This window comes from Daldinia loculata, assembly GCF_022478755.1.
Source record: "Daldinia loculata strain CBS 113971 unplaced genomic scaffold F4817scaffold_2, whole genome shotgun sequence".
In the NCBI taxonomy this organism is placed as follows: domain Eukaryota; kingdom Fungi; phylum Ascomycota; class Sordariomycetes; order Xylariales; family Hypoxylaceae; genus Daldinia; species Daldinia loculata.
Genome location: NW_026054856.1, coordinates 998,598 through 1,023,786, shown reverse-complemented (window position 1 = coordinate 1,023,786; position 25,189 = coordinate 998,598). Strand labels below are relative to the sequence as shown.

The 25,189-nt window shown below is 45.2% G+C and overlaps 9 protein-coding genes across 9 annotated transcripts; 3 read left to right on the top strand and 6 right to left on the bottom strand.

Moving 5' to 3' along the window:
- Window positions 1-696: 696 nt before the first annotated feature.
- Window positions 697-2,445, bottom strand: F4817DRAFT_355889 (Septin-domain-containing protein; the record flags this gene model as incomplete). The annotated part of the gene is made up of 4 exons (XM_049305714.1): window positions 697-1,335; window positions 1,386-1,852; window positions 1,911-2,162; window positions 2,247-2,445. The coding sequence occupies 4 exons, from the start codon at window positions 2,443-2,445 to the stop codon at window positions 697-699; spliced, it is 1,557 nt and encodes a 518-aa protein (XP_049163684.1).
- Window positions 2,446-5,489: 3,044 nt separating this feature from the next.
- Window positions 5,490-7,804, bottom strand: F4817DRAFT_324141 (uncharacterized protein). Its single transcript, XM_049301599.1, has 2 exons — window positions 7,218-7,804; window positions 5,490-7,160 (listed from the first exon to the last, which is right to left on the bottom strand). Exons 1-2 carry the CDS (start codon window positions 7,767-7,769, stop codon window positions 5,844-5,846), a joined length of 1,869 nt encoding a protein of 622 aa, XP_049163683.1. The 5' UTR covers window positions 7,770-7,804; the 3' UTR covers window positions 5,490-5,843.
- Window positions 7,805-8,004: 200 nt separating this feature from the next.
- F4817DRAFT_324139 (like-Sm domain-containing protein) lies at window positions 8,005-9,104 on the bottom strand. Its single transcript, XM_049301598.1, has 4 exons — window positions 8,982-9,104; window positions 8,771-8,911; window positions 8,663-8,713; window positions 8,005-8,599 (listed from the first exon to the last, which is right to left on the bottom strand). The coding sequence occupies exons 1-4, from the start codon at window positions 8,982-8,984 to the stop codon at window positions 8,405-8,407; spliced, it is 390 nt and encodes a 129-aa protein (XP_049163682.1). The 5' UTR covers window positions 8,985-9,104; the 3' UTR covers window positions 8,005-8,404.
- Window positions 9,105-10,140: 1,036 nt separating this feature from the next.
- F4817DRAFT_311557 (uncharacterized protein) lies at window positions 10,141-12,308 on the top strand (the record flags this gene model as incomplete). The annotated part of the gene is made up of 5 exons (XM_049300011.1): window positions 10,141-10,213; window positions 10,278-10,348; window positions 10,404-11,378; window positions 11,431-11,592; window positions 11,643-12,308. The coding sequence occupies 5 exons, from the start codon at window positions 10,141-10,143 to the stop codon at window positions 12,306-12,308; spliced, it is 1,947 nt and encodes a 648-aa protein (XP_049163681.1).
- Window positions 12,309-12,675: 367 nt separating this feature from the next.
- Window positions 12,676-15,764, top strand: F4817DRAFT_324133 (glutamate carboxypeptidase). Its single transcript, XM_049301597.1, has 8 exons — window positions 12,676-14,194; window positions 14,304-14,351; window positions 14,477-14,533; window positions 14,586-14,786; window positions 14,842-14,916; window positions 15,045-15,095; window positions 15,160-15,508; window positions 15,567-15,764. Exons 1-8 carry the CDS (start codon window positions 12,980-12,982, stop codon window positions 15,692-15,694), a joined length of 2,124 nt encoding a protein of 707 aa, XP_049163680.1. The 5' UTR covers window positions 12,676-12,979; the 3' UTR covers window positions 15,695-15,764.
- Window positions 15,765-16,323: 559 nt separating this feature from the next.
- On the top strand, window positions 16,324-18,032 carry F4817DRAFT_364850 (uncharacterized protein; the record flags this gene model as incomplete). The annotated part of the gene is made up of 5 exons (XM_049306801.1): window positions 16,324-16,790; window positions 16,863-17,086; window positions 17,159-17,263; window positions 17,338-17,747; window positions 17,844-18,032. The coding sequence occupies 5 exons, from the start codon at window positions 16,324-16,326 to the stop codon at window positions 18,030-18,032; spliced, it is 1,395 nt and encodes a 464-aa protein (XP_049163679.1).
- Window positions 18,033-18,640: 608 nt separating this feature from the next.
- On the bottom strand, window positions 18,641-19,864 carry F4817DRAFT_355886 (uncharacterized protein; the record flags this gene model as incomplete). The annotated part of the gene is made up of 1 exon (XM_049305713.1): window positions 18,641-19,864. One exon carries the CDS (start codon window positions 19,862-19,864, stop codon window positions 18,641-18,643), a length of 1,224 nt encoding a protein of 407 aa, XP_049163678.1.
- Window positions 19,865-20,238: 374 nt separating this feature from the next.
- On the bottom strand, window positions 20,239-22,720 carry F4817DRAFT_85682 (MFS general substrate transporter). Its single transcript, XM_049307972.1, has 8 exons — window positions 22,247-22,720; window positions 21,926-22,162; window positions 21,658-21,765; window positions 21,559-21,606; window positions 21,369-21,500; window positions 21,090-21,317; window positions 20,811-21,022; window positions 20,239-20,751 (listed from the first exon to the last, which is right to left on the bottom strand). The coding sequence occupies exons 1-8, from the start codon at window positions 22,418-22,420 to the stop codon at window positions 20,343-20,345; spliced, it is 1,548 nt and encodes a 515-aa protein (XP_049163677.1). The 5' UTR covers window positions 22,421-22,720; the 3' UTR covers window positions 20,239-20,342.
- Window positions 22,721-23,192: 472 nt separating this feature from the next.
- On the bottom strand, window positions 23,193-25,169 carry F4817DRAFT_324115 (hexokinase-domain-containing protein). The gene is made up of 3 exons (XM_049301595.1): window positions 24,837-25,169; window positions 24,317-24,782; window positions 23,193-24,251 (listed from the first exon to the last, which is right to left on the bottom strand). Exons 2-3 carry the CDS (start codon window positions 24,521-24,523, stop codon window positions 23,415-23,417), a joined length of 1,044 nt encoding a protein of 347 aa, XP_049163676.1. The 5' UTR covers window positions 24,524-24,782; window positions 24,837-25,169; the 3' UTR covers window positions 23,193-23,414.
- Window positions 25,170-25,189: the final 20 nt, after the last annotated feature.

The following is a 25,189-nucleotide window of genomic DNA, read 5'->3' as shown; positions in this document are numbered from 1 at the left end:
ACATTCTCCTCCGTATCCTCCACGAACACACCAAGCCGCCTGTCGACTTTCCGCCAATTCCGGGTATTTTGTCGTAACAGCTGAAAAAACAAGCACATATGATCGTGAAGGAAAATAAACGGTAGGACGAAGACTCCGACAGAGGCAACAAGAACCGTCTTGTCTTCGGGGTAGTGTGCGGGGACATTCCGACCGGTTGATAAGGAATAATTAAATGGATGCTGTCCTGCCGTACCTATTTCACTATGCCATGCTCGCCCCTCTCCAAATCTCAAATGGGATGCCGAGGCAGTTTTAACGAGACATACAAGGCAGCCTGATGCATAACGTCGGAGGGGATAGGATACAGTCGTCAAATCCTGAACCAACTATATCTCGCCGCAATGTTCAAGAACGCCGGAAAAACAACCCCAGACATCAGGAAACTCTGCCTCGGAAGCCGGTCTTTTTGTCGTTTTCATGGTAGCTGCCGGGTGCTTCTGTCGGTACCACTAACCACGGCCAGGAGATGATACTCATCCGAGGATTGCCCAACTGACAATCTCTGGTGAGGTGTATTAAGTGATAAGTAATTAAAAGAACAGAAGGTTGAATAGACAGAATGACGAAGTGAAGAGACGCGGCAGGCTGGTACTGTACGGGCATCATGAAGGCTCCGGGCGTAGATCATAGATTAGAACGAGTTGTCGTTAAAGGTTAGTTCCGTAAGGAGAAACCCTTTCGCTTGCCTTCCTTTTCTATGGGTCTTCCGGATTCGATTCTGGACTTCTTCTCCTCGAGTTCTAGTCGTTGCCGTTCTAGCTGCTCCTTCATCTCTCTATGACGGGCATACAGTTCTTCTTCGCTCTGCTTCAGTTTACTCTCCTTTTCAGCTACTTTCTGCTGGAATACCATCTTCATTTCGGCCTCCATCTTGGCAAGCTTCTGCTCATGTAGAGCACGCTCCTCTTCTTGCTTGACGGCAGGGTTGACCTCCTTGAAGACGCTAGGATCCTGAGCAACACCCATTGCGGTGAGCTTGTCTGTTCGGTAGTTCTCATAAAGAACGTTGTTGGTGTGCTCCTTGAGCTCTTCCATGTGAGTTCGGATGAGCATTTGACGCAGCTTGACGAAATCACAGTGCTCCTCGTTGTCGACTTCAATAACACCCCAAGGGTACCGACGGCCGCGAACCTTACGTCCATCGGCGTTGGTGATCTCGTTATTGGCACCCACGACAGCGAAAGGAACCTTCGACATGATCTCATTGTTCTCTGCGATCGTCTCTTCGTCGTCCAACTCGTATCGAGGTCCCTCAAAGATCTGAATTCCGTGATGCTTGATGTCCGCGAGGATCTATAATGAAGTTAGTAAGATACAGATGAACGGGGAGTACAAAAACATACTCTAGATTTGAAGCCCGCAATCTCGTCATCGGTAAGAGTATCCGATTTAGCAATGACGGGAATTAGGTTGACCTTGGTATGCAGACGACGCATAACCTCGATATCGAGAGGCTTCAAGGAATGGCCGGTAGGCTGGATGAAGAAGACACAGGCGTGGATACGGTTGTCTACAATATTCATTCGGTTGACCTTGTTCTCGGCATCTAGGTAGGCGTCGTAGCGTTGCTCGATGTTGTCAACAATGGGTCTCCACGACTCATCGTTGTTCACGAAATCTCCAAAGCCGGGGGTATCGACAACAGTCAGGCGTAGACGAACACCAGCCTCCTCAATATCCGCACTGATGGATTGAATAGAGACAGTCTTGGGTATTATGTCAAGGCTAGGTCCCTTTCGGTCCTTGGGTGGGTACAGAGACGTATTGAACAGAGTGTTGACGAGAGTAGATTTACCCAAGCCAGACTCACCTAAGAGCGGTTATAATTAGTCTTTGACCAATTGAAGGGAGATGGTAAAGTTACTTACCGACAACCATAACATTGAAGTTGAAGCCCTTTCGGACACTCTTGCGGTGCCATTGGTTTGGCAAGTTTGCAAAACCGACGTAGCCGGTCAACTTCCTTCGAACGATGTTTTTATTGTCATTGATGATTAGGCCCGATGTAGGGGCAGCAGCTGGGGCTGTTAATTTGAGGTCAGAACTCGGGGGAGACGACGGTTGAGGTGAGGTTTGCTTGCCCTCGCTCGGCACAGGCGATGCTATTGTACCGTTTGCAGCTATTTCAAGTTAGCATGAAATTCTAACAGGTATCAAACGTATAAAGGAGAACAAATTGCAAGAGGCTGCCCGAAGAGTTATACCAGCAAGCGGTTGATGGAAATAAAGTTCGTCGTAAGACATCGGCTTGAGAGGGCCAATAGACGGAGCGTCCACGACTAGCATGCTACGGTAATGTCGAACGGAAGGGGGCCGATTCTCCTGGTCTAGCCGGATGCTTGACCTAATGGCCGGAGTTGGGGACGTAGCTGACTCCCTCTGAGGCAAACAGAGATTTTCCATGATATGAGCACTGTCCAGTTGAACGCTACGAGCTCGTGCCTTATTGTGAGGGCTAAGGAAAGCTGGCATTGTACGAATAGCTGGGAATTTTCTGGTTTTTTTCTTCTGGTTTTTGAATGGATGGGACAATTTCTTCTAACAATGGTCGGATATTCCAAAGAACCAAAAAAAGGTCGAGACCCAAGAAGTGATAGATCAACCAAAAAAACAAGGGTGAGGTAGTTGGGTAAGCGGGTGAGTGTTGTTGATGTTAATGGGATGGAGGTGTTCGATCCGGAGGGAATCCATCTGGTCCAAGCAAGGGAAAATAGGGTTCAGATAGGACAACTGTTGTTTCCATCATGGCGGCGACTCTTGCAATATTACTCTCCTCGTCGAAACGTGCGACTGCATCAGTAAGAATGGGAAAGCGCTTACCCATAGTAAATACGTCAAGAGATGTCAGGACCTAAAAGATACGGTGCGGAGAAAGTGCGATATTTAGTCTACAGATACAGAATGGTTAGTCCAGATTCCAAGGTTTACCGTTGCTGTTTAGGCGGGATGAAGTTGACTTCTGAAGGAGAGGGAAGAAAAAAACGGAAAGTTGACGCGACAACTGGGTTCCGGCTGCTGCGAGGACTTGCGAAAAACATGGACGACGGGAAGTTCGACGGAACGAGTCTGACCCCGTATGTCTCTGTATGTACATATGTAGGGTAAGGAAGACGGATTCGATGCTCACATACCGAAAAGATGACTTTTAGTCGCGTGTCAATTACAAAGGTCGCAGAGCGTTCAAACAGTATTGCAAATGAAGCGAGCGAAAGAAGTAAACGGGTCGAGGGACGGACTCTGCGTGTACCGGTATCTCGTTAGAATCTAGAGAATGTCGGGTTGCAGTAAGAAAAAAAGATGAATTGGATTAATGGGATGGTTGGGATGGCAGAGAGAGTGCCAGTCTGCCAAATTAGGAGGTTGAAGACTAAACGGAGGAAGAATTTACGTGGGAAAATGAAGTTGAAGGTGGTGTGCAACCCGACCTCCTGTTTCTAAGTCTCCTCATTCAAAAAATCAAATTTGGGTCCCTGGCCGCCCTGGCTTTTTGCTTTAAAAGGGGCTTGGGGTCGTGTTACTTGCTAGGTACATACAGGTAGTGTATTAAATTACCCCTGTACCATACCTGTTCTATACCGTACCTGAGTACTCCTTTATTAGGCCCCTTCCAATGCACTATCAGATTACGGCTAGCAGCTCTACTAGTTACTGTTAATGCGCTATAGCCGGGTGAGGCAAGGATACTCGATGCACCCCAAAAGCGCTCGTACCTAAGTGGCTAGGGACCTTAGGTAGCTACAGGGACTTAAAGACAAGGGTTACCACTAACTCTGAGCTCGTTGATTGGTTTGAAATTTCAATTGGGCAGGGGATTTAATCAACCAGCACGTTGGAGCTTCTTTTTCGCTACTGCATCGGCTCTGCAAGCTTTCTGCCAACTCATCATATATTTTATCTTTATCGACTTGTTTTTCTTTTCTTTTCTTTTCCCTTCGGACATTCTCTTCTACCGTGCAACGTTTTCTCTACAATCCATTACCGAAGCATCGGAAGTACATCTGTATTAGACCTAATGATTCCTCTTACTTAAGTACATTATGTACTACCACTCCATAGGATTGGAACCTTGGTGATACTTGTGTTAGGTTTGTGCCTGTAAGTTAAGCCCATTAATTACCTAACATAGATAGGCAGATAGGTACCTACTTCATTACGCGCAGACGGTCCACTCAAATTTTATATTGTGAGGTACAAGTCCCGCATACATGTAGGCAAGGAGACAAATCGAGGACTACATCTGCATGCAAAGACGTCTATTAAGATAATAAGTATTTCCCTAATCGAGGATAGGTATCTATAGGCACTATAATGCAGACTAGTCATAACGCCTCTGCAGGAACTCGTATTGCTGTTTGTTATATATATATAGCCTGCATAATATGGTGCTTATACGCGTACGTATTTGACGACTCTGTTCGTGTTCACAGGAAGAAGATAGCAGGGACTAGCTGCAATCAAAAGGTCACCAATTTGGTACGGGATGGCATGTTGTTTGTGGGGAAATATTTTTAACCTGCATAGCCCCCTTTATGCAATGAAGGTACTTGGGTATTTACTATTCGGGAATATTCTCTCCGTTTTCCGACCCCTACAAATTGAGCCAAGTGTATGTCAGGTACGTACCCAAAGTATTAAGGTTACAGTGCATCAAATCGATAGACCCATCGAAATTTCGATGTTTCATGAGCTCTCGAACCTTTGTACACATGTGCTCGCTGATTGATGCACATCACCCCTATTTTTCTTTAGTGGCTACCTTTAAAGATAAATTAAAATAGACACAACATCACCAACAATTTGCGGGATGCTTAAATTGGATAGGACATCGAGTGCGTATAATCAGTTGTATGAGCTATAAACACACTATTTAGTCACCTGGGATTCATCATATTCGTGAATATAAGATAGCAATATGGGGGAATAATAGGATATAATAGTTCCTTAGTACGCTAGTCATTAGAGGCGCTATATTTACCTATGAAAGTGCTAGAATAATTCGAAATCATGAGTACAATTACTCAGGTGACTAAACCTAAGAATGGGTAGCTAGTATGGTAATATTCGATGTGAAAATGGTCTGCTTTTTCCCTAGTGAATCTATTGATAGACTAGCTAGTATCACGAGGCCGAAGTTAAATGCTAGTATTACCAACGACGTTCTAGAGAACCAGAACATCTTCGCAACATGCGGCGAGGTAGCTCCTATCCTATATTACCACCTACTCATATGGTCTGACTAATATAGCAATCGTGACAACTAATGCTTAGAGACTGTTGACAAGATAGCATATATAGCATACTAGTATACCAGTGTTGTACTCAACGGAATACCTTGCCATCAGATATTATCTCCAAGTTACCTTACGATGGTTTGATTTTGTATCTGGGCATTTCCAACTACACCTCGTGAAGTGGTAGCATGAGAAGTCGAACCTCAAAATCAAGGTGAATTATCAAAGTATGGGATCTAAATGTTGATCATTGGTATGATCACTTAGATATGGGATAGATGAATTGGCTACAAATACGTCATGTCATAAACGGTACTATCCAACACCTCACCAAGAACGTCCCGACCACGTAGCTAGTCTATGCACTTGAATGCTGTTAATGAGCTCAGACTAAGACTGCGACGGTATAGACCGCGGAATCGAAAAGATATCGTCTTGATATAGGCACAAGAATCTGGAAGGGTGACATGAAAAAGGAAAGTCTTAGCATCACACATCAAGGCATAGCGATCAAAGACCCACAGCATAGCTAATTGAATTGTGGTTTATTGTATTCCCACCGGGCTAACTCTACATCCAACTCGACAGTGCCATAGGCTTTGAGCTCTGAGCATCCGGAGATATCGCAGTGTCTGGTACTATAGATGATAGCCGTCCTATAGGGTCGCTTGCATCTAATTTAGCCGACTCCTTCTGCTTTTGGACTGCCTCGAGTAATTGCTGCACTTCCACGTCAATGGATATGCGCCTCTTACGACATTCCTCAATAAGGTCTTGTGCTCTGATATCCTCGGCTTGGATGCACCTCCTGATGAGCGCCAGGGCCGAATCCCTACTTATCCACCAGTTGTTTGACACCCCTCCTGTCTTGCAAGACTTCATCTTCTCAAGGAATGCAAATGCCTGCTCATAGTTGTCCTGCATGCTAGAGATCCGAACGAGATGGTTGTATGTGGTTTGGGTAGGTTCGACGGAGAAAGCCCCCATCTCTGCGAATAAAAAGTTCATTGACTTCCTCATTGTGCAGTGGCTAAGGAGAATATGGTAGGTTTCAAGATCCGGACCGTCAGCACAGATCTGCCGGACGCTTCTATAGAGATCCAAGGCTGCTTTGAACCCGTGATGAATTTCCGTAGCCTCCAAGACGACGTTGAATGCGGCTGCAGGGACATGATGATGTAGTCGGAGGTCGTTTAATATCGTCAAAGCATTGTTTGTTTCCGAGGACGAATCGCGTAGCACTCGATAAATGGACCGTGTGCTGGAGAGACAAGGACGTAGATCTGCCTTGGACATGATACATAGGGTCGTAAACGCTTTGAGAAGCTCCTTCTGCTGGGCATGGATGTCTATGAGAGCTTCATAGTGGTGCAGCTCAAGTTTCTTGCCGCGGTTTGAAAGCATCTGAATTGCGCTTATTGCTAAGCTTGCGTCTCCATGATTTGACGCTGCATTTATAATATTCAGAATGACGCCATCTGGTGGATTTATATATCTAGGGGAGACTGAGCGATCCCATATATATTTGATCCCTTCGTAAAAAGCGTCTCTACTAAACACGTCAAGAAGGAACTGCCATAAATTCAGCGACAATGGTTCTCTGACTATGGTTGCGATCTTCATTCGATGCTTGAGAATTGAGAGCGTCTCCCCGTGGAAGCCCAAGTCCCCAAAGGTATAAAGGAATACGTCGTAGAGCCAGAGTGGGATGTTGAGGGGATCCTTGTGCAATTCCTCCAATTTCTCAAGCGCAAGCTCGTATTGGTTGTCTCTCAACAGTCCAACAGTGATATTTACCAAGTCATCTGCCGTTGGTGAATACCACCGATTTTTCATCTCGAAGAGCACGGTATTTCGAAGAGCATAATCAGGATGAACCGCTGTAACCTGGGTTGTGATGTTAGGTTGGGAAATACCAATCTATAAAACGGGCCGGCATCTTACTTCTAGGAGAGCTTGATAGATTTGTGGTGTCGTTGGGATGCGTAGTCTCTCCATTTCCTGGAGTAATCGACCGGCGATCTCTGCGGATCCATGATTTTTGTCGATATTCGCCCTTATGAGGCTCTCATAGAGCATAACATTTGGCTTCTCTTTTCTTTCTCTTACTAGATATTCGACTAGTTTTACAATTGATTTATAGGTATTTTCGACTCTTGTAAGCTCTTTGATAGCGGCGTAGATGGTCTTCGTTGGAATCGACTCGAGTTTTGCGGTTACAGCTTCCGTGTCCCCAAAGAGCATCCCGGGAACCCATGGGCTTCGTTTTGCTACTCGCTTTAGGTACTTAATCCGTACTTTCTCACCTGGGGAGTAATCATCGCGCGACTGGTCGGTACGAGGGACAACAGGGATGCGGTGATATTCTCGCCGACCCGGTCTATTGGAGATGTGAGCATTTCCACGAGGGCGAATTAGTTTTGAGAGCGTGGCTATATCAGCAGAAGGACATAGACATCGCCAGAGCCCATCGAGGACAATGCGCTCTCCTGGCATTGCGTGACTAAAAAAAAGGTGACGCCGAACTCTACATGCGGTTGAGGCGCAAATGAATAAAGGTTATGATTACCTAAGATAAGGACGCGGTACCTTTATTTGCAACGGCTGTTGGCAGCTGGCAACTCTAAGAATCACCTTTTGTATCTGCATGGGTACGTCTTTACATGTACCTATCCTAAAGCACCCCGCGAAGAGTTCCATTCTGTTATAAGAATTATACTGCTTACCTGTTGATACATGTGCTCATTATCGAATATACCTATACTACCTAACCCATTATGTTGGACATCGTGCAGGTAAGACATTCATCGTATGAAGAGTCGGAAAACTTGAAATAATAGCTCGGAGTTCGGGCCATGTCTCGGAGCGTACTGGGATTTTCGCCATGGCTCTCCCCGCGGCCTATGTTCGGAGTTCACAGCAGTTTAATAAATACACGTGTACTGTTTGCGCCAACACCATCGCGGCGGGCTGGGTATCTTCATCTGAACTGTATCCTAGCACTGTGGCCCAACTCTGCTAGCTTCTTGGAGGCGTGTTATACGTCCTCATGCTGCTACTGTTCGGGAGCCTTGTCAGTGGCTTGGCCACCTGCATATCTTCCACGTTGGTATCATACTACTGGTCTGTCTTCAAGCTCCTCGGCCTCTACCCCTACCCCTTCCTTGGCCTCGTCCGCCCCGGCCGCCTCTGTCACCGCCTCTACCGCCGTGGTCTCCTCTCTGCTGGCCGTGTCCACCACGGCCCCCCCTAAATCCACCCTGTTGACCGTGGTGCTGCTCCTTTACAAGGTCGATGATCTCGTCTGGTACTCGGAGGTATTTGATCTTTTATGTCTGATTAGGTACATATTTCTGAGTTGGATTTTCACCTATGCTATGGGGGCTTACATTGTTTCCTTTAATATATACCTCCGGCAGGCGGACGAATTTATCTCCTTCCTATTTTTATGATATTAGCTATGACACTAGTCGGAGAATGAAGACGTAATTGCGTACTGGACTCGTCTGGATGACCTCCTTTAGCGTCAAGTTCATCCATGTGTCGCATTGTATTAAATGTCCGTTCAGCGTCTCTCCGTTCTTAAGTTCTACGAGCATAGGATGACCTTGGGCCGCGTTCAAGAGACCGAGGGGCAACTAGGATGTGTTCGCATTAGCGCATAAATAAACAATTTGTGGGAAGGAGCGAATTAAATATAATAATTACCATCTTGGATGAATTGCACTCTTGGGTTTGATATGGTATAATACCTGTTAATAGAGTTGCGCGACCACGAATTCTTGTTCGGTGATGTGATTTAGTGATGTGATATGGTGACAAAGTGCTGGGAGCTGGAAAGCTTGAATTCCATTAGTGGGGTCGGAACCGGGAAGCTTCCAGTTAGCCACATGTGCCACACTCTAGGTCAGCCTTATGTTTAGGTACTTAGGTACTTAATAGTCAGCCACGGATTGAGCTGAAAGGGTCACAGCATCAATCCATCCAAGGTCTCATTGAACTATCCCAATCATCAATCTATCTCAAGTATTAATCCTAGGGCTTTTACATACGTCCAAATTAATGGTTTACCTATATGCCCTTTATGTATCTAATCATGGGATAATACATGATCGTCAATCTACTTTAGTTTTAGCTGATATTGTTTTTATCGTTTTTATATGAATTTTTAATTGATATTTCCAATTTTGAAGGCCTTAAAGGATTGCTGGTTTGAATACCTACACCCGTCGATAAGTGTCCGACTTACGTGTACAAAATCGGCTTTTATTTATTTATTTATTTTACTCTCGATAAGACATATGCACATAATCTTCTATGTGCATGTGCGTACGAATCCATCTCCCGATTTTGGTCGCCGTTGATCCTGGTCCAGTGCAAGCTGGGTTAGAAGGACTCGTCAGCTAGTTGCAGCTCATTGGTGGATGCGGTCTACTACCCCTACCGAGTCGTAGTTAGACTAACACAGCCTCCCGAAAGGCAGCACTAAAGCTTCTATTATTTTATCGGCGAATTGCTGGTAGTTAAAGCAGTTTTAGAGTGGATTATGCCCGTCTGTTATAGGTATTTACTAGTTTTCATATAATAAATCTAATATGCCTGGCGTCCCGCTTTGTTTTGTCCCTTGAAAATTACCTGACGTTTTCTAGCGCGGGTGGATTTCCTAAAGTGAATGTCCGCGCGGCTCTCTCCACGGGGGACTCGGGCGTCTTACATATTCCTCACGGCCGCTTGTGTAGGCAGCCGTTTAAGTTTCTCCTTACACTTCAACACCATTGCTGAGGGTGGATAGTCCGTAGTCTTGTCATGCTAAGGCGGCCTTACTTTATCTATTCTCGTCTACAATTTCTGGGAGCCTAATCGCACGATGCGTGGCTACCTGAAGGCCCGGTGGCTACTAGCACCGCTGCTTACAGCTGCTCTTCCAACCCGACAAGAGGGTAAGAATTCATCAAGTGTCATGAAATCTGTCGTGTACTTCTAACACGTAACCATCATTTGAAGTCAAGGTCCCACATGCATTAATCAACCTCGATATCAACTCTACTTCAGATGAAATTAATCATCACGGAACTGTAAGTCGTTACGAAAGTACCGCGAAGTGACAATTAGCTAATCCATCTTATTCAGACTCTACGTCTTGACATTCTCGAGTCGACGTCTCCGTGCGGCTACGGAAATGTGACCCTTAGCGGTCAATCGCTTGCGCAAGATGAAAATGGTGCTGGGTCTGGGCCCATCATTGCCGAGAATGGCCATACCATTCTCGCCAACTGGGCCTTTAGTTGTGTACATCTTGAAGATGAGTTTCAGGGCCAGCTGATGACTTTTGAAGTCATCTCTTTAGATGGTGAGGAAGCCAACGATGTTAGGTTTGTCGTTCAATTCCAACAAATGGCGCCGCCTTCTATCTCCTTCATCAATGGCACGGCATCTATTACTGAGACTCTTATTCCGGCCACGGCCACGGACGAAAACCTGGTCAAGGAAACTTCAACACCTTTGGACAGCGAGCTGGCCGAATTGAAATCGATGATGCGACAACTTGCGGCACTTGAACAAGCAATTTCTTCTAAAGTGCAGCATATCTCCGAAACTTACGACTTCAAGAGTCCTGATGAATTTCATTCATTTTGGAGGTGCGATAGTCTGAAATGTGTTGTGAAAACGATGTACGGGCGTGCGAAACACATGGCTAGTAGTCTCTATGGTGGACACGGGTTTGAAGGGGGGAGGCATTTTGGTGGTCGACCGAGTAGATTCGGCTGGCGATTTCATCACGGTGATCGACCTGACTGGTTTTCACATGACGGTGGCGCTCATAGGAACCACTCGTGTCCGCACCCGCGACCTCATCCTCACCCTCCTCACCCCCCTCATCATCAACCTCCTCATGGACCTCCTCATAGACCTCCTCATGGACCCCCCCCTCATGAGCCTCCCCACCATGAACCCCCTCATTTTCACCGACCGCCTCCACCTCCGCCTCACGAGTTCTACGAAGAGCAACCACCACACGTCCACCCACCACCAAGTCATCAAATCCTAGAGGATGACATGACTCAGGAGAACCTTAGATTAGGTACTGGGCCTAATAATGACATGGTAAGCTTCGAGGGAATAGCATATGATATGAAATTTGGTGCTGACTTTTTAGCGGCCGACCAGGAAGTTTGGCGATGATAAACCCGAACCGCCACCTCGTATCATTGACGATGGTGCCGATTTATCTCCACCAATGCCGAACCACCACAACCAACCGCCACCTCCAGGTTTCAGACCACATGAAGGGATGTCTCCGCATCCACACCATGATCCTGTAAGCATCCTCTATAACCATGTGATAACTCGTTGACTAATGCAATGAAGCATTTTAAACACCGTGGTCCACCTCGTCCTTTACCGGTCGTTCACATCGTGGTTACATTCATCCTGCTTGCCTTACTCATTAGCACTGCCTATACGCGCTGTTTTGCGGCATCTCGCAAAAGTCGGCGTAGTTCCTGTGCTGGACGATGCCAAACTCGAGAGGCTCGTCGTCAGTGTCGCCGCAATGCCTGGGCTAACAGACGTGCGGCTATCGGAACCCGGTATTCCGAAATCGTTGGGTGGCTAAGGGAAAGTGTAAGACGTCAAGAGATTGAGAATGAGGAAAAGGAGGCCATCATGAGACAACTGCATAGATCTGAAAATGACGATGAGGATAACCTTTCTACGACAATGGAACAGGAGATTGCGCAGTTCCGTGCAGTTGCCAGCGTCGTGGGTGATTTAGTTGCGGCGGAAGAGGGCCGTTCTCGTGAATATGTTCACGAGAGACAGCAGCACATAATTCCGACGCCTCCTAGCCCAGCTTCGGCTTTCCCAGATTATGCATCTATTGACGAGGAACTTCCAGCCTACGACGAGGGGTCAAACGATTCACGCTTCGTTGCCGATGGGTTTAGATATACACCTGGGTATCCGCATTATACACCAAATGGGTCGTCAACGACGGAATCATCGCTTGATGAGCATCTAGGAAGAAAGGATTAAAGAAATAAGGAAATAAGACGGAATTCGGTGAATTTGGGGTGATAAGGTTAAACGATGTTTACCATGTTTGTATCAATAAGGAGTCGGACAGGCGTGTAACATTGTATGGTGAGGTACAGCAACTTCTCACCGGGGTTTTTGAATTTTGGATGATGAATATTGACCTAGTTAAGAGTATAAAGCATAATCTATTTTATTTACACTGGATACCTAGGTGTAGATGTGGGTTAATCCTGAATGTTTGCCTTGTACTTTTGCTACTTAGTATGGTCAATTGTCAATCGTCAATTGTCAATTCCTAGGGTAGATGATCTAATGGGGAACACTTCAAGAGAAAATATTAATACCAGCTGCCGCAAATGGGTAGCTTAGCGAATGTGGATGATCTCATGGCTTGAGGATAAAGAGATGTGCAAAGCTGATTACCTCTTAGAATGCCACATAGCCCCCGCAGATTAGACCCATACCGAACCGTCGTTTTCATGTAGAAAAGTCAAACCGGCATATCTACGATCTACACTGATTGGCGGTGGCAATACGTTCACTATCGCGGGGTCGAGAGGTCAAAGCTTACTATGACTTCTAAGCCATCTATAAATTGAAAGTAGTTTTGAACCTGATGGTTCAATCGCATACCTTATATCTGCCGTTCACTTTACAATAACGCCAAGATGTGGCTTCATATTAGCAGAGCCCATGCGCTTATCATATGTTTTCTTTTTACATGGACTAAAGCTTGCATGCACGAGCGACGCACGCATTCAAACTTGATAGGGAAACGGGATACTACTCCATTGCAACCTCTGAATTCAGAAGAAGCTATTCTGGTAGACTCAATATCCAATACGAGTATATCAGAATGGTCCTACTACTACACACATGGCGCACATCTAGCTGGAAAGAATTTGTCCATGGCAGAATGGACGGCGGATCGTTGGAAAGAAAGCGGGTGGAACTCAAGTGTCGTCTCCTATGATGTTTACTTGAACTATCCTGTCAACAAGTCACTGAGTTTGACGTATCCTAACGGGAGTATTTATCGCCCGTTTCTGGAGGAAGCCGTGTTAAGCCAGGATGAAACGACGGGCTACCCTGACGCGATACCCACGTTCCACGGCTACTCGGCTAGCGGCAGCGTGGATGCCGAATTCGTTTATGTTGGACGTGGCCAGCAGGTTGATTTTGACAGGCTGGTCGAACTCGGGGTCCCCTTGGAAGGCAAGATTGCTATTGCTCAGTACGGAGGCCCCTTTAGGGGGTTAAAGGTTAAAAATGCGCAGGAAAAGGGTATGATAGGCGTGATTATCTTTACAGATACCGCTGAAGACGGGGACATCACCGAGGCTAACGGGTACGCGGCTTATCCGGATGGACCAGCGCGTAACCCTTCCAGCGTACAAAGGGGTAGTGTGCAGTTTCTCTCAACATATCCCGGTGATCCGACTACTCCGGGCTACCCTTCGAAAGAAGGCTCACCCCGTGTGGAGCACCCTGAAGTGCTACCGGATATCCCTTCAATACCAATTTCATATGCGAACGCAATTCCAATCCTTGCCGCTCTCGAGGGATATGGGACGACTGGTAACGAGGTCAACCGCACTGGTTGGGTAGGCAAGCTTAACGTGTCTTACAGCACCGGCCCTGCGCCTGGTACAACAATTAGCTTGTCTAATTTCATGGAGGATACGTATACCCCGATCTGGAATGCGATCGGTGTAATTAATGGCACGGTTGGAGATGAGACAATTGTGATAGGAAACCACCGCGATGCCTGGATTGTCGGCGGTGCTGCTGACCCAAACAGCGGATCTGCCATTTTGGTTGAGCTTTCTAAAGCATTTGGCAAGCTTCTGTCCCAGGGATGGAAGCCGAAACGAAATATCGTCGTATGTAACGGTTTATAAGGCCATTCCTAGTCTCTTCCTTTGACCTTTCGCTCGTGCCTGCATCTTAAATTCTTACCTCGAAGTGTACCTAACCACTAACTATTTATAGATTGCGTCGTGGGATGGAGAAGAGTATGGTCTCTTGGGTTCAACTGAAGTTTGTAGCATTTGAAGTTTCTTTTACCCCTTATTCACCTGTATTGGGGATTTTCCCCTAACGAATGTCTAAACCTCCTTGAACTAGTACTAGGAGAAGTTTCCAGTTGCTAACATTTATTGCAGTGGGTTGAAGAATACATCCCCTGGCTTACCGACACTGCAGTATCATATTTGAACGTTGTGAGTAGCCCTTGAGTTTATTCATGCGAACTTCTAACGTTATATGCAACAGGATGTTGGCACATCTGGACCCTGGCCATATATAGAAGCGACTCCAGAGCTTCATAAGATTGCTACAGATGTTATGAAGAAAGTTTCGTGGAAAGATACACGTACTATGTACGACGTCTGGTTGGAATATACTCAAGGTTATATCGGTGTGCTAGGCAGTGGTAGTGACTATACATCTTTCGTCCATAGAGGAATTGGTTCGGTAAGTAATCATTTTGATATACCCCATGTGTAAGGTTGCTGCTGACTATGGTTAGATTGATATAGGCTCAGGCCCGGGTGCGACGGATCCTATTTATCACTACCACAGTAACTTTGACTCTTATCACTGGGTAAGTGTATTATGGGAAATTTGAGCTGGAAACAAACACCAGAAATCTAGCCTAGTGGCAACTAAGCTCCCCGATGTTTATTCATATTGGCAATCTTGATTATATGATACTAACGATAGATATTACAGATGTCGACATTCGGAGATCCTGGATTTACTGTTCACAAGTTTACGGCTCAAGTATAACGGCCTGTCTATTGAAACTTTCGTAGACGGAACGAAGAACAAACTAACATCTTTTTAGTATGTAACGCTTTTAGCTTATAACCTCGCGAGCCAAGATGCGATACAGTTCGACCTACCCAACTATGGTATACAGATGGAGAGCTATTATGAGGATTTACTCTCTTTGGTAAATTCAACCACGTCCATTTTGGATACATCTACGCTACAAATTGCTATACAAGACTTCAAGACTGCAGCGGCAGAGATAGAAGCCCAAGGGAAACGCGCGATCTCAACTAATGATTCTGAGCTTCTCACCCTCGTAAACCATAAGTTTAGGGACTTCCAGAGAGGCTTCGTATCTCAGGGTGGTCTACCCAACCGCGAGTTTTATCGGCATCTTATCTTTGCGCCGGGACTTGACACTGGTATGTTTCCCGTTTTTTCCTGGCTGCCTGTTGAGCCTAACTCCTCGTGATTACCTAGGGTACGCAGCAACAACATTTCCGGGAATAACGGAGGCGCTTATAGCTGGGAATATATCACTTGCAGCTGAGTTTGTTCAGAAGACCGCTAAGGCTATCTTAGTAGCCAGAGACATAATCAAGACGTAAATAAACCTAATTGTTGCGTCTATAATTTATTACAATGAATCAACTAAATGAGATAAAATCATAGAACTTGGTTCTATATTGTTGCACTTGCGTATATGATGATGATAACGTTAACGTCTATTAGTTGCTATAGGTACCTAAGGTAGCTACAGCGAGCGCATCTATGGCGCTTTAAGACGTCTAGAGTACCTCTTTTGAGACAGAGCTAGAGTTTCGCCTGACATAAGAGATCCTCCACTTGCATATAGCTTGACTGCAAACTCGGTGTTTTGCAAGTAGTAGCATGTAGGTGTTTCAACAGATAGAAACAGGTGTGATGATCAAAAATAAAGGGGAACGAAATGTGTGTTATGTTATAACAAATGCTTTATATCATTACCATACGATAGTTTTGTAGTCACACCCCCCCCTTTGAACCCGCACGAGGATCGCAATGAACAGTATCAAATGCATTGTTTTAACAAAGACATGGTCGAAATGTTGTTAGAGGATATTTTTTTAATGGTGAGAGCCTCTCTATATATTTAAGCCTCGTATTACTCGGAATTCTCTATTGTGATTCCGCAACTGTGGAACTGCTTAAACTTGATACCACTTGTACTTCATAACATCAAATCAACCCATTCATCATGTACGAAGGCTCTATACCTATACCGCCTCGGCGACGCGTCCTACCTACCCGTGAGCAGAGACATAGGATACGGCAGCATCTAATTCACACGTATGAAAGATTAAGAAACAATCCTCCCAACTATGTTATAGATGAATATGAACCGAGAGGTCGGTTTTTTGACTTTGATGACTTGTCACCATTTATGTGGAGCGAGTGGTGGCGTGGCAAAGGGATCCCCCACGAGGTATCCAGACCTCCTGTTAACGACCCAGAATTCAATGCGGGTGTTCTCGATATAAGTCAGCCATGGATCCCCTTTAAAAGGTGGATGATGGATATCGCACGAACTTGGACGCGGCCCTGGCCAAGAGAACTTGAATTAAATCCAGAATTGTTTGGGGATCTCTCCGACTATAACTGTACTCGAATTAACTTCTTTAGGGTTATGAGATACCGGCTTTCCGTGCACAAAGCATATGCCTTGTAAGTAATTATGTCACTCCTCATGACTTATTTCTTGAGTATATGTAACATTAGCTGACTTTGTTATCGCAGTTGGACGGGATTTGCACGAAAGCATCAACATACAGCTATAACGGAAACTTATGAATTCCTAGACGGCCGCATAAATGAAGAGGACCCGGTTGACCCGGCTTTAGCTGAAATACAACGCTCGAATCATCGGCAGTCGATGATAATGCTCACCTTAATAGGTCTGAATAACTATAATGTCCCGGATGAGTCACTCAATAATTCGGGGGTTGAAGAATTGAGGTATTGTAAGTAACATTCAGTATTCCCCTGATCGTTTCGTACCTCCGGTCAAATGATGTAACTAACATTTACTTAAGTCATACGATCGCCCGTTGTCATGGAAGCTTGGCTCGAATTCCTTAACGACTATTTACGGTATCATCCCGATACACGAAATCCCGTATGGAGTACATTACAGCCTGGTACGTAATATTATATTTTGCCCCTCTGTACGTTTCATCGTCCTGGAAGATATTTTTACTGACTGTCTTTGTAGCATTGGCAAATAGGGATATCCATAACATAAGAAGACGTTATTATTTGTCAATTAACCCTGACAAACACAACTGGACTCTTATGGACCACGCCGTACGATTTATAATGACGGTATACCATCGCGGCTTCCAGATATGTGAGGCTAGGGAACGTGAACACCTTGAGGGAGTTCACTGGCCATGGTCGCATTATTTCTACAGCGAAACGTTCTGTACTGACATGGAAGATCGACACTGGTTTGGGTTCTCCTTGTTGATGTTACTCGTTTCTTCTTGGCAATTTAACCGTATACATCCTCACCCGGAATATTTGCGAATCCTTGTCCCATCATTATATCCTAGATATCAACCGCATGATTGGGACCATATCGAAGGCGACGTCGGTATGGTCAACCTGTCTCCTACTTCACCGGTATAGTACCTAAAATTTCCCTTCCCTATTTTGCGCCCTTCCTCCCCCCTGTTCCTACTCAAGGATGTAAAATGCAATCGCTAACTTCTGTTATAGTGGGAATGTGGTTTTGATGTCAAACCGAATTTCGATTTCACCAGAGCTTATTTGAGTGGCTTCATTGGTAGCTGGGAACAAAGCCGATTCTATGAGGGCGAAAGTGACACCCCGATTGACAATGATGGTTATCGTGTTCGCGCGAGACAAACCGCGACCCGGAATTATGACGAATTTGAAGATGACTAGATTACTCGTTTGACTTCTATCTTGTAGAGTGAAGTCATTGAGGATACACTATGAATCAATCTTTGATGCTATGCTTAGGATCTGAGATCGAGCTTTAGATGGAGACATCACCTGGGTAAACAATAGACAATCTTACTTAGGTACCTAACCTAACCTACCTGACACTAAAGGTAGTTAATACGAAGAGTTTTGATAATAAACATATTCCTATTTCTATATTACTTAATAGAAGAGGGACCCTGTTCCTTTAAATCTATAGTACTAAGTGTATGTTGACAACTGTTGTTTCGATGGCTGAAACCCAGGGCCTGAAGGGTGTGCAATGTAAACTGAGCTCTAATATTTACGTTACTACTTTACGAGTAAATTAAAATACAACTTCACAAATACATATATACAGTGAAAAGTTAGAAATGTTCGATAATTAAGTACATAAATAATGATACATTAACATAATTGGAGAATAGAGTTATATATTATACCAGATGGTCCTCTCAAACGCTTGAATATACACGGGATTAGTCTATAGACTCGAATAAAACGATACGATCAAAAAAGCAATTGATAGGGTATATGGAGTCCGATCTACCAAATCTACTCGGCTCCCGTCAAGCTGTTATTTTAGCCCAGAATGCTACCAGTTCTTGAGTAGCATGCAACAACTTATTATCCCGTACCCCCTCACGGTAGATTCTGCTCTGCATATACCGGTCTCGTTCGCTGAAGAATGGTTTGGTCTGGTTTCTCCAGATTCGGTATTCTTGTGCATCTTCAAAAGTAGGAGACTCTTGTTCTTCCTCAGCAGCATCATTGCGCGGGAGCTGTATAGGTAATGCGCAGCCGTGGATTCTAAGTTCCTCTGCCCAAAGTTCGTCGTCATCAAGGACGGGCATTGGAGACTTAATTTTATAGTTGACTGTAGCTGTACTCACTTGCTCCATTGCCGGGGATTCCGCGCGAGGCAATCTTTGTACTAACAAGGAATATAAATTTACTCCCTGTGATTTTAATTGAGCGTAATCGTGAGCTTTGCAATCATATAGCTTAACAAATGTTGCCGGCTTTCTTGTGCGCTTCTTCGTCTTATTTTTCACAGCTGGTTTCCGTTTGCCAAGTTTGGCTCTGGACCCCTTAGCGTTCTTCACTGGAGCATCTTCTTCCGACTCGTCCACAGTCAAGAGGCCTTCATCGGACGACTCATCCTGCGGACGTGGTATCAAACTGGGTTTATTCGGATCTGATGTTTGTTTTTCGACGAAAGCTGCAAATTCGGCACTCTTAGCTTCAAGCCTCCTCCTCTCCATTTTGAAATGTGGTTTCGGGACATATTTCGGGGTTAGGTAGTGATGAAGCAGCCTCCTATCTAGGATACCCGTTTCCGCTGCACAGACTTGGCCATATGTACATGGGATAGGTGGGCTTTCAAATAATAAACATTCCGAGGCTACCGGGGGCTTCCATTCTGGAAGTCCAGATCTAAGTAGCGTTGCTCTCAGCGCTTGAGCATTTGTCGGAATCACCTCTTCCCCAATCTGAAGTAGGTTGTTATAATGCTGCGACCTACGCTCGTTCATATATAGAAGCTTACACTCCCTCATTATCATCATAGTGAGTTCCTGCTCACATAATTTCTTTTTAGACTCTCGAGTCTTTTTACTTTCGTAATCTTTGCGGAGGTCAGACCATCGGGTTTCGTCAAAATTAGTTTTGTCGGGTGGTAGTTGTAGGTTGGTACTAACGTCCTCGAGGGCTAGCTCATACTTTACCAATGCTACACTCCTAATATCCAATGTGAACCGTGCAAGAGTCCGTAGAAGTGGCGAGTGTGCCATAGTGATAAATATTGACCGTTTAGGCGTGAGAGAAGTCAAGTTAATGCTGGCGCGAGTATTACACGTGCTATTAAGGTTGAAGGTGATCGAATCTTCTGATAGTCAAATCAATTCAAATAAGGGATTCTCATTTGGGAGAAAACAAGATTATTATTACTGGTTTAACAACAATAGTTTCTGGGCTCTTTGTGGGTGTCAAGTTTATCATCTTGCATTGTTATCTTTGGGTTAACGTTCTCCTTTGTCTGCTATTTCTTTTTTGAACGGTAAGACAATGTTATAGAATCACTTATAACAAGGGCGTGTAGTTGTTAGGTTCAACATAGACGCCTTTGCTATTTTCTATTTAAAGGAGAGTAAAGGACATGGTACCTAGGTAGGCTTTAGAACCTACCTCTTGGTTACCGATAAGGCTATTATTCCACTCCATTCTCTCGGCTTGGACAACCATGTCCTCTCTTCTGCTGTCTCTAAAGGTCTAAATCATGTATCGGAACGTGACGGCTTTATCACCCTTGGCGGATAGTTCCCCAGCAGTGAATTGACTGTCCCCACCCTGGCGCATGATCCTATCTCGTTTCTTGTTGATGGAAGTGTATGCTATAACCAGAATCACCGCGGCGATGACACCGACACTAATAAATCCCAACTCCAAGCTATGTCCGAGAATGTACTGAGGCGCATCACTCTGTCGATAAAAGTTCGATGCCATAGCTCCGCCTAGATTCCCAATGCCGATTTGGATGGCCATTCCAGCACTGCGCTTGTAGCTGCCTGCTAAATTATTCGAGAGCCAAGTGACCACGCCCGGGAATGCCGGATAAATGGCGCAGGCTACCACAAAGACACCCCCGTAAATTACTCGAGGATTGGTACTAGATACGCACCTTGAAATAGTTAGACATAGTTTGAACATACTTGTGCTTGTATTTGAGCTATAACTTACATTGAGAACCCTACGATCATCAGTAAGAAGAATGAGATGATGAATGGGCTACGCTTTCCTAGGCGATCCGATATGAAAGCGAATATGACGCCTAAGATTGCCGCTGTGATATATATCGGGACCGTCATAAGCTGGGCGGTACTTGCAGAGTATCCAAGATTTCTGATAATCGTCGGGAGGAAGAGACTGATGCCATAAACTGGGCACACGACCTATTGATTGGCGGCATTGATTAGTCTTTGAGGATGATGGGATAGGGAGTAAAACAAAGAAGCTTACACCCCAATAAACAAATAAGTTAACCCATATCTGCCAGTCTTTGAAGGCTGCTAAAACATATTTCCACTCGAACTCCTCCGCTTGGGCTACATGCGGACTTTCTTTTCCTTGTAACTGTCCTTGGTACTTCAAGCGAAACACGACAAATGCCCGTTCCTTCTCGGTGAGGAACGAGGCGGTTTCGGGAAAATCATATAGTACAAAGAATGCAAGAATAGCAACGAGAATCTGGAAGAGTTAGTTATGTCACCAGTCCTGAGTAAACAAAACTTGACTGACAGTCGCTATTCCTTCAAGGATGAAGATCCAACGCCAGCCCTCGAGGTTTCCAACACCATCCATCTTCGCGATAGCGAAAGCTAGCAGCCCGCTAAATGCGCCAGCCATTGACGCCGCCGAGAAAAACATGGCCTAAGAATACATTAGTAAAGAGGAACACAGAGAATCATTGTTTTATGTGTTAACATACTTGTCGAAGCTGGATTTCGTGGCGACAATACCACATCGTGAGATAATACTTTAGAACGCATTAGCTTTAGTCGGTTGGAATTGAGTATCCAGTCCTTACGGCACACCCGGGATATAAGCCGGCTTCAGTTACACCAAGAAACAATCGCGCAATAAGCAAACCATGGTAGCTCCTTACTATGCCCATCAATGTCATTACTACCCCCCACTGTAACGACCAATAGTAGTTAGCAATTGATCTTAGTTAATAATATCAAAAATATCAAAAATACAATTAGGACAACATCTAGCGGTTAAAAACCAGCTTATGACTTCAGCAGATTACTGAAGGGGAAAGGTACACAAGCATGATAACAATGTTCACTTACCGCAACCATAATAAGCGGAAGCCATCTTGAAGGGCGTAGTTTCTTTAATAATAGATTGCTTGGTACTTCGAATGCGGCATAGGTGAAGAAAAACACGGTTAAGCACCAGTTATACTCATCGGCACTCATTCTTAAATCTTCTTGGAGGCCCTCGATCTTCGCGTTGCCAATGTTTCCTCTATCTAGGAAAGACAATAAATACAGCATCGCAAGCATCGGAATCAACCGGAGGTCCATCTGAATAAGAAACCAGAGTTAGTACATAGCTTAAGGTTCGTAGGTTGAATAAACTCGATAATCACGAAGAGGAGGAGTCTTGACCTTTCTCAATATTTTCTTCTCGTCTACGTCGGCGAATGATTCCAGAGTCGCCTCCGAAGTCGTAACAAGGGCGTCAGCGCGATTAGATTCATTTTGCGGCCCCTTTTCTGTGCGATGCTCGAGATGTCCAACGATAACTTTGCCAAAATCCGATATCACATTGTTAAATGCCATGATGAGCGGATGAGTACCTATATCTTGGCACTATGAGGACATCTAGGTGAGTGTCTTGGGGGATGAAGTTGTTGGGAATAGTCCAGACGCGTCGAAACGTGATAGATAATCAATAAAACCGAGCAACCCAGCACTTATAGGTAAAGTCAATGGTAAGACCATTAGCCCCTCGGAGCATTCCACTGAGAGGCACTGCGCGGGCGCGCTGAAAGATTCCGCGGGTCACATTGATGGAGGGTGCGGGGGGGAGAAACCGACCAGGGTCTCCCTCAATAAAGGGGTTGGCGATGTAGGTGAATTACATCATCCAATAGGCATTAAGACGACACATGGGTATGAATCGTGCTCCTTGGAGATGTGTGAGATTGTGGACTATAATGAACGGCGTATGAGGTAAGTAGGTACCTTGACGAGTGACCCCCGACAAAGGCCATGATTGGGGGTTTCTATCCTTCTACACCGAGGTTAGCGACGTCCAGTTTCTACGTAGTTAGTATACTTAAATAAGAGCGGGACAGAGGGTCAATCCTATCGGCAGACTTATCGGCATCCACTGCCATATAAGCAGCCCCCCGGTCATCTACTCATCACATTTACATCAGTGTCCTTGCTGGTATTCGTGGGGATTGTGGGGACCCTTGTTCTCCCCACGAGTTTGATGGAGCTATTTGCGGGGGATGCCGAGTTAAGATCCAGATCTTTGGGGTATGGACTGCGTGGTCTGGTGGTGTACACATCGGAGTTTCTTACCAACTACAACAATATTACTACTATTGGCTTACTATATACTTTATGTTGGTATCTGGTACCTACCTAGGTAGGTGCCCGATAACATAGCAGAGGGAGCATCGGAGTTAAACGTTCTATATAAGTCTAAAAACCGATAAATTTGAAATCACCTTCTTCCCACTCGAATCGCGTGATAACACCATCACCCAAGAACTCCAAATATTGATACGCATAAACGCGGTCCCTCTATAAGCATTCCAAATTATCATCCTTGTATTCCAACCGTGTTACCTCCGTGGATTCGGTACAGCGTCATGGCCGAGATGACTGCTGCACCAATACCGCTACCATCTTCCGCACTTGTGATGATGATAGGATCTTCTTGCCTATCTTCGGGCCAATCGAGAATCTCACCAAGCGCCTCGGCCCACCGTTGCTTGAATGCCGGATGCTTGTTTGCAACAGTGCCATCCGCTGCGACATGACCTGACGTAACACCCTTCATTCGGCATATCGCTGCAACGCCGCAGGAGCAGAGCCTCGCGCCCTTAGTCGCGATGACTTCTGCCAAGCGACGAGCTACCCTTGTCTCATCTAGTGTGACTTTTATATTTAAACATTCTTCTAGTCGAGGCTGAGATGTCTCTAGAGGGTCATTCTCAAGACCCGATAAGAAGCCAGCGTCTAATTTATAAGGTTCTCTCAATTTTGCGGCATCTTGCCCTGCGAATAGGAGACAACTTTCATAAAGATCGAGTGCAATTAGTCGAACGATCTCGCCGAGGTACAGACCCGCGCTCATCTTCTCGAACGCCTGTTCGCCTGGCCGTGGTGAATCTTTGTCGATAGATATGTCATACTTCGTTCGCGGCAATACGCGATCAGCGTTATCGAACGCGCCATATTCACAATTTATTGCCATAGGAGTATCGGATGGCAGGGTTGTCTTCAATTTCGGTATTGAGCCGACATTTTCCACATATGCCGCATTGCAACCCGTGCCAAATATTGCGCCGATGATCGTATCCGCATCCTTGTAAGCTGAGGCTACCATAGCTCCAGTTGTATCATTCACAAGAGCAACAAGCTCTAAAGGTAAATCCTGCGTTCGTGTTAGTCGTTATGTTTTCTACTCAAGTTGTTGTAATCGCCTCATAATCGCCTTACCCGCCCAGCCAAGACATCTTTTAGTTGTGCCGCGGCGTCTTCGCCCTCGACACCGTCGATATCAAATCCTTTGGTCCACGTCTTCAAAATGCCATGGTCGATAGCATTCTGAGAAGCCGGGTAAGAGAAACAAAACCCCAAAGGTAGTTTATTGACGTACTTAGCTAATTGCGTAGTAATAAATAATAATAAGTACGCACCGATCATCGCGATTCGCTATAATTTGATGCGATTTGATGAACTCGTCTAGGGAATCTGCAATGAAGTTCCATAGTTGTCGAGCGCCTCCCGTCTTTATTGCTGGGGGAAGACGATATACGTGTTGCTTGATATCAATTTCCTCGCCTTGTCCTTTCAACCCAACTCGACACACGCGTAAATTAGTACCGCCGCCAAGATCTATTGTTACGTATTCGCCAATTTCATCACCGGAGGGAAGTCCAAGAACCCATGTTATGTTCATAGCCTAGGTATCCAATGTTTAATATTGGTGCGAATAGAACCATTTTGGATTACTTACAATATTAGATCCTTCTTTTTCAAGACCCTTTTTCGAATTGTCGGGTAAATCTGCTTGAGCTTCTCGCTTGAGACATTGAACTGATTTTCGATATCGATAAGCTTCGATCGTAACTCTGGCGGTAGCTTAATTGATTCGGATGTCTCAAGTCCTTTAGCCATAGTTGTGAATTATTGTAATAGTCTTTTTTACTAAATTGCACTTTAGCACGAGGTTGGTATGATGTTCATATGGGCTACTTTTTATGTTCATACCTCATGTTGATATTGATATCATTAAATACCGAGGATATAAAGAGTATCAAGGGTCCCGCTTGACGGGAGAGCACTGACGTCAGAGTTGGGTGGAGCTTC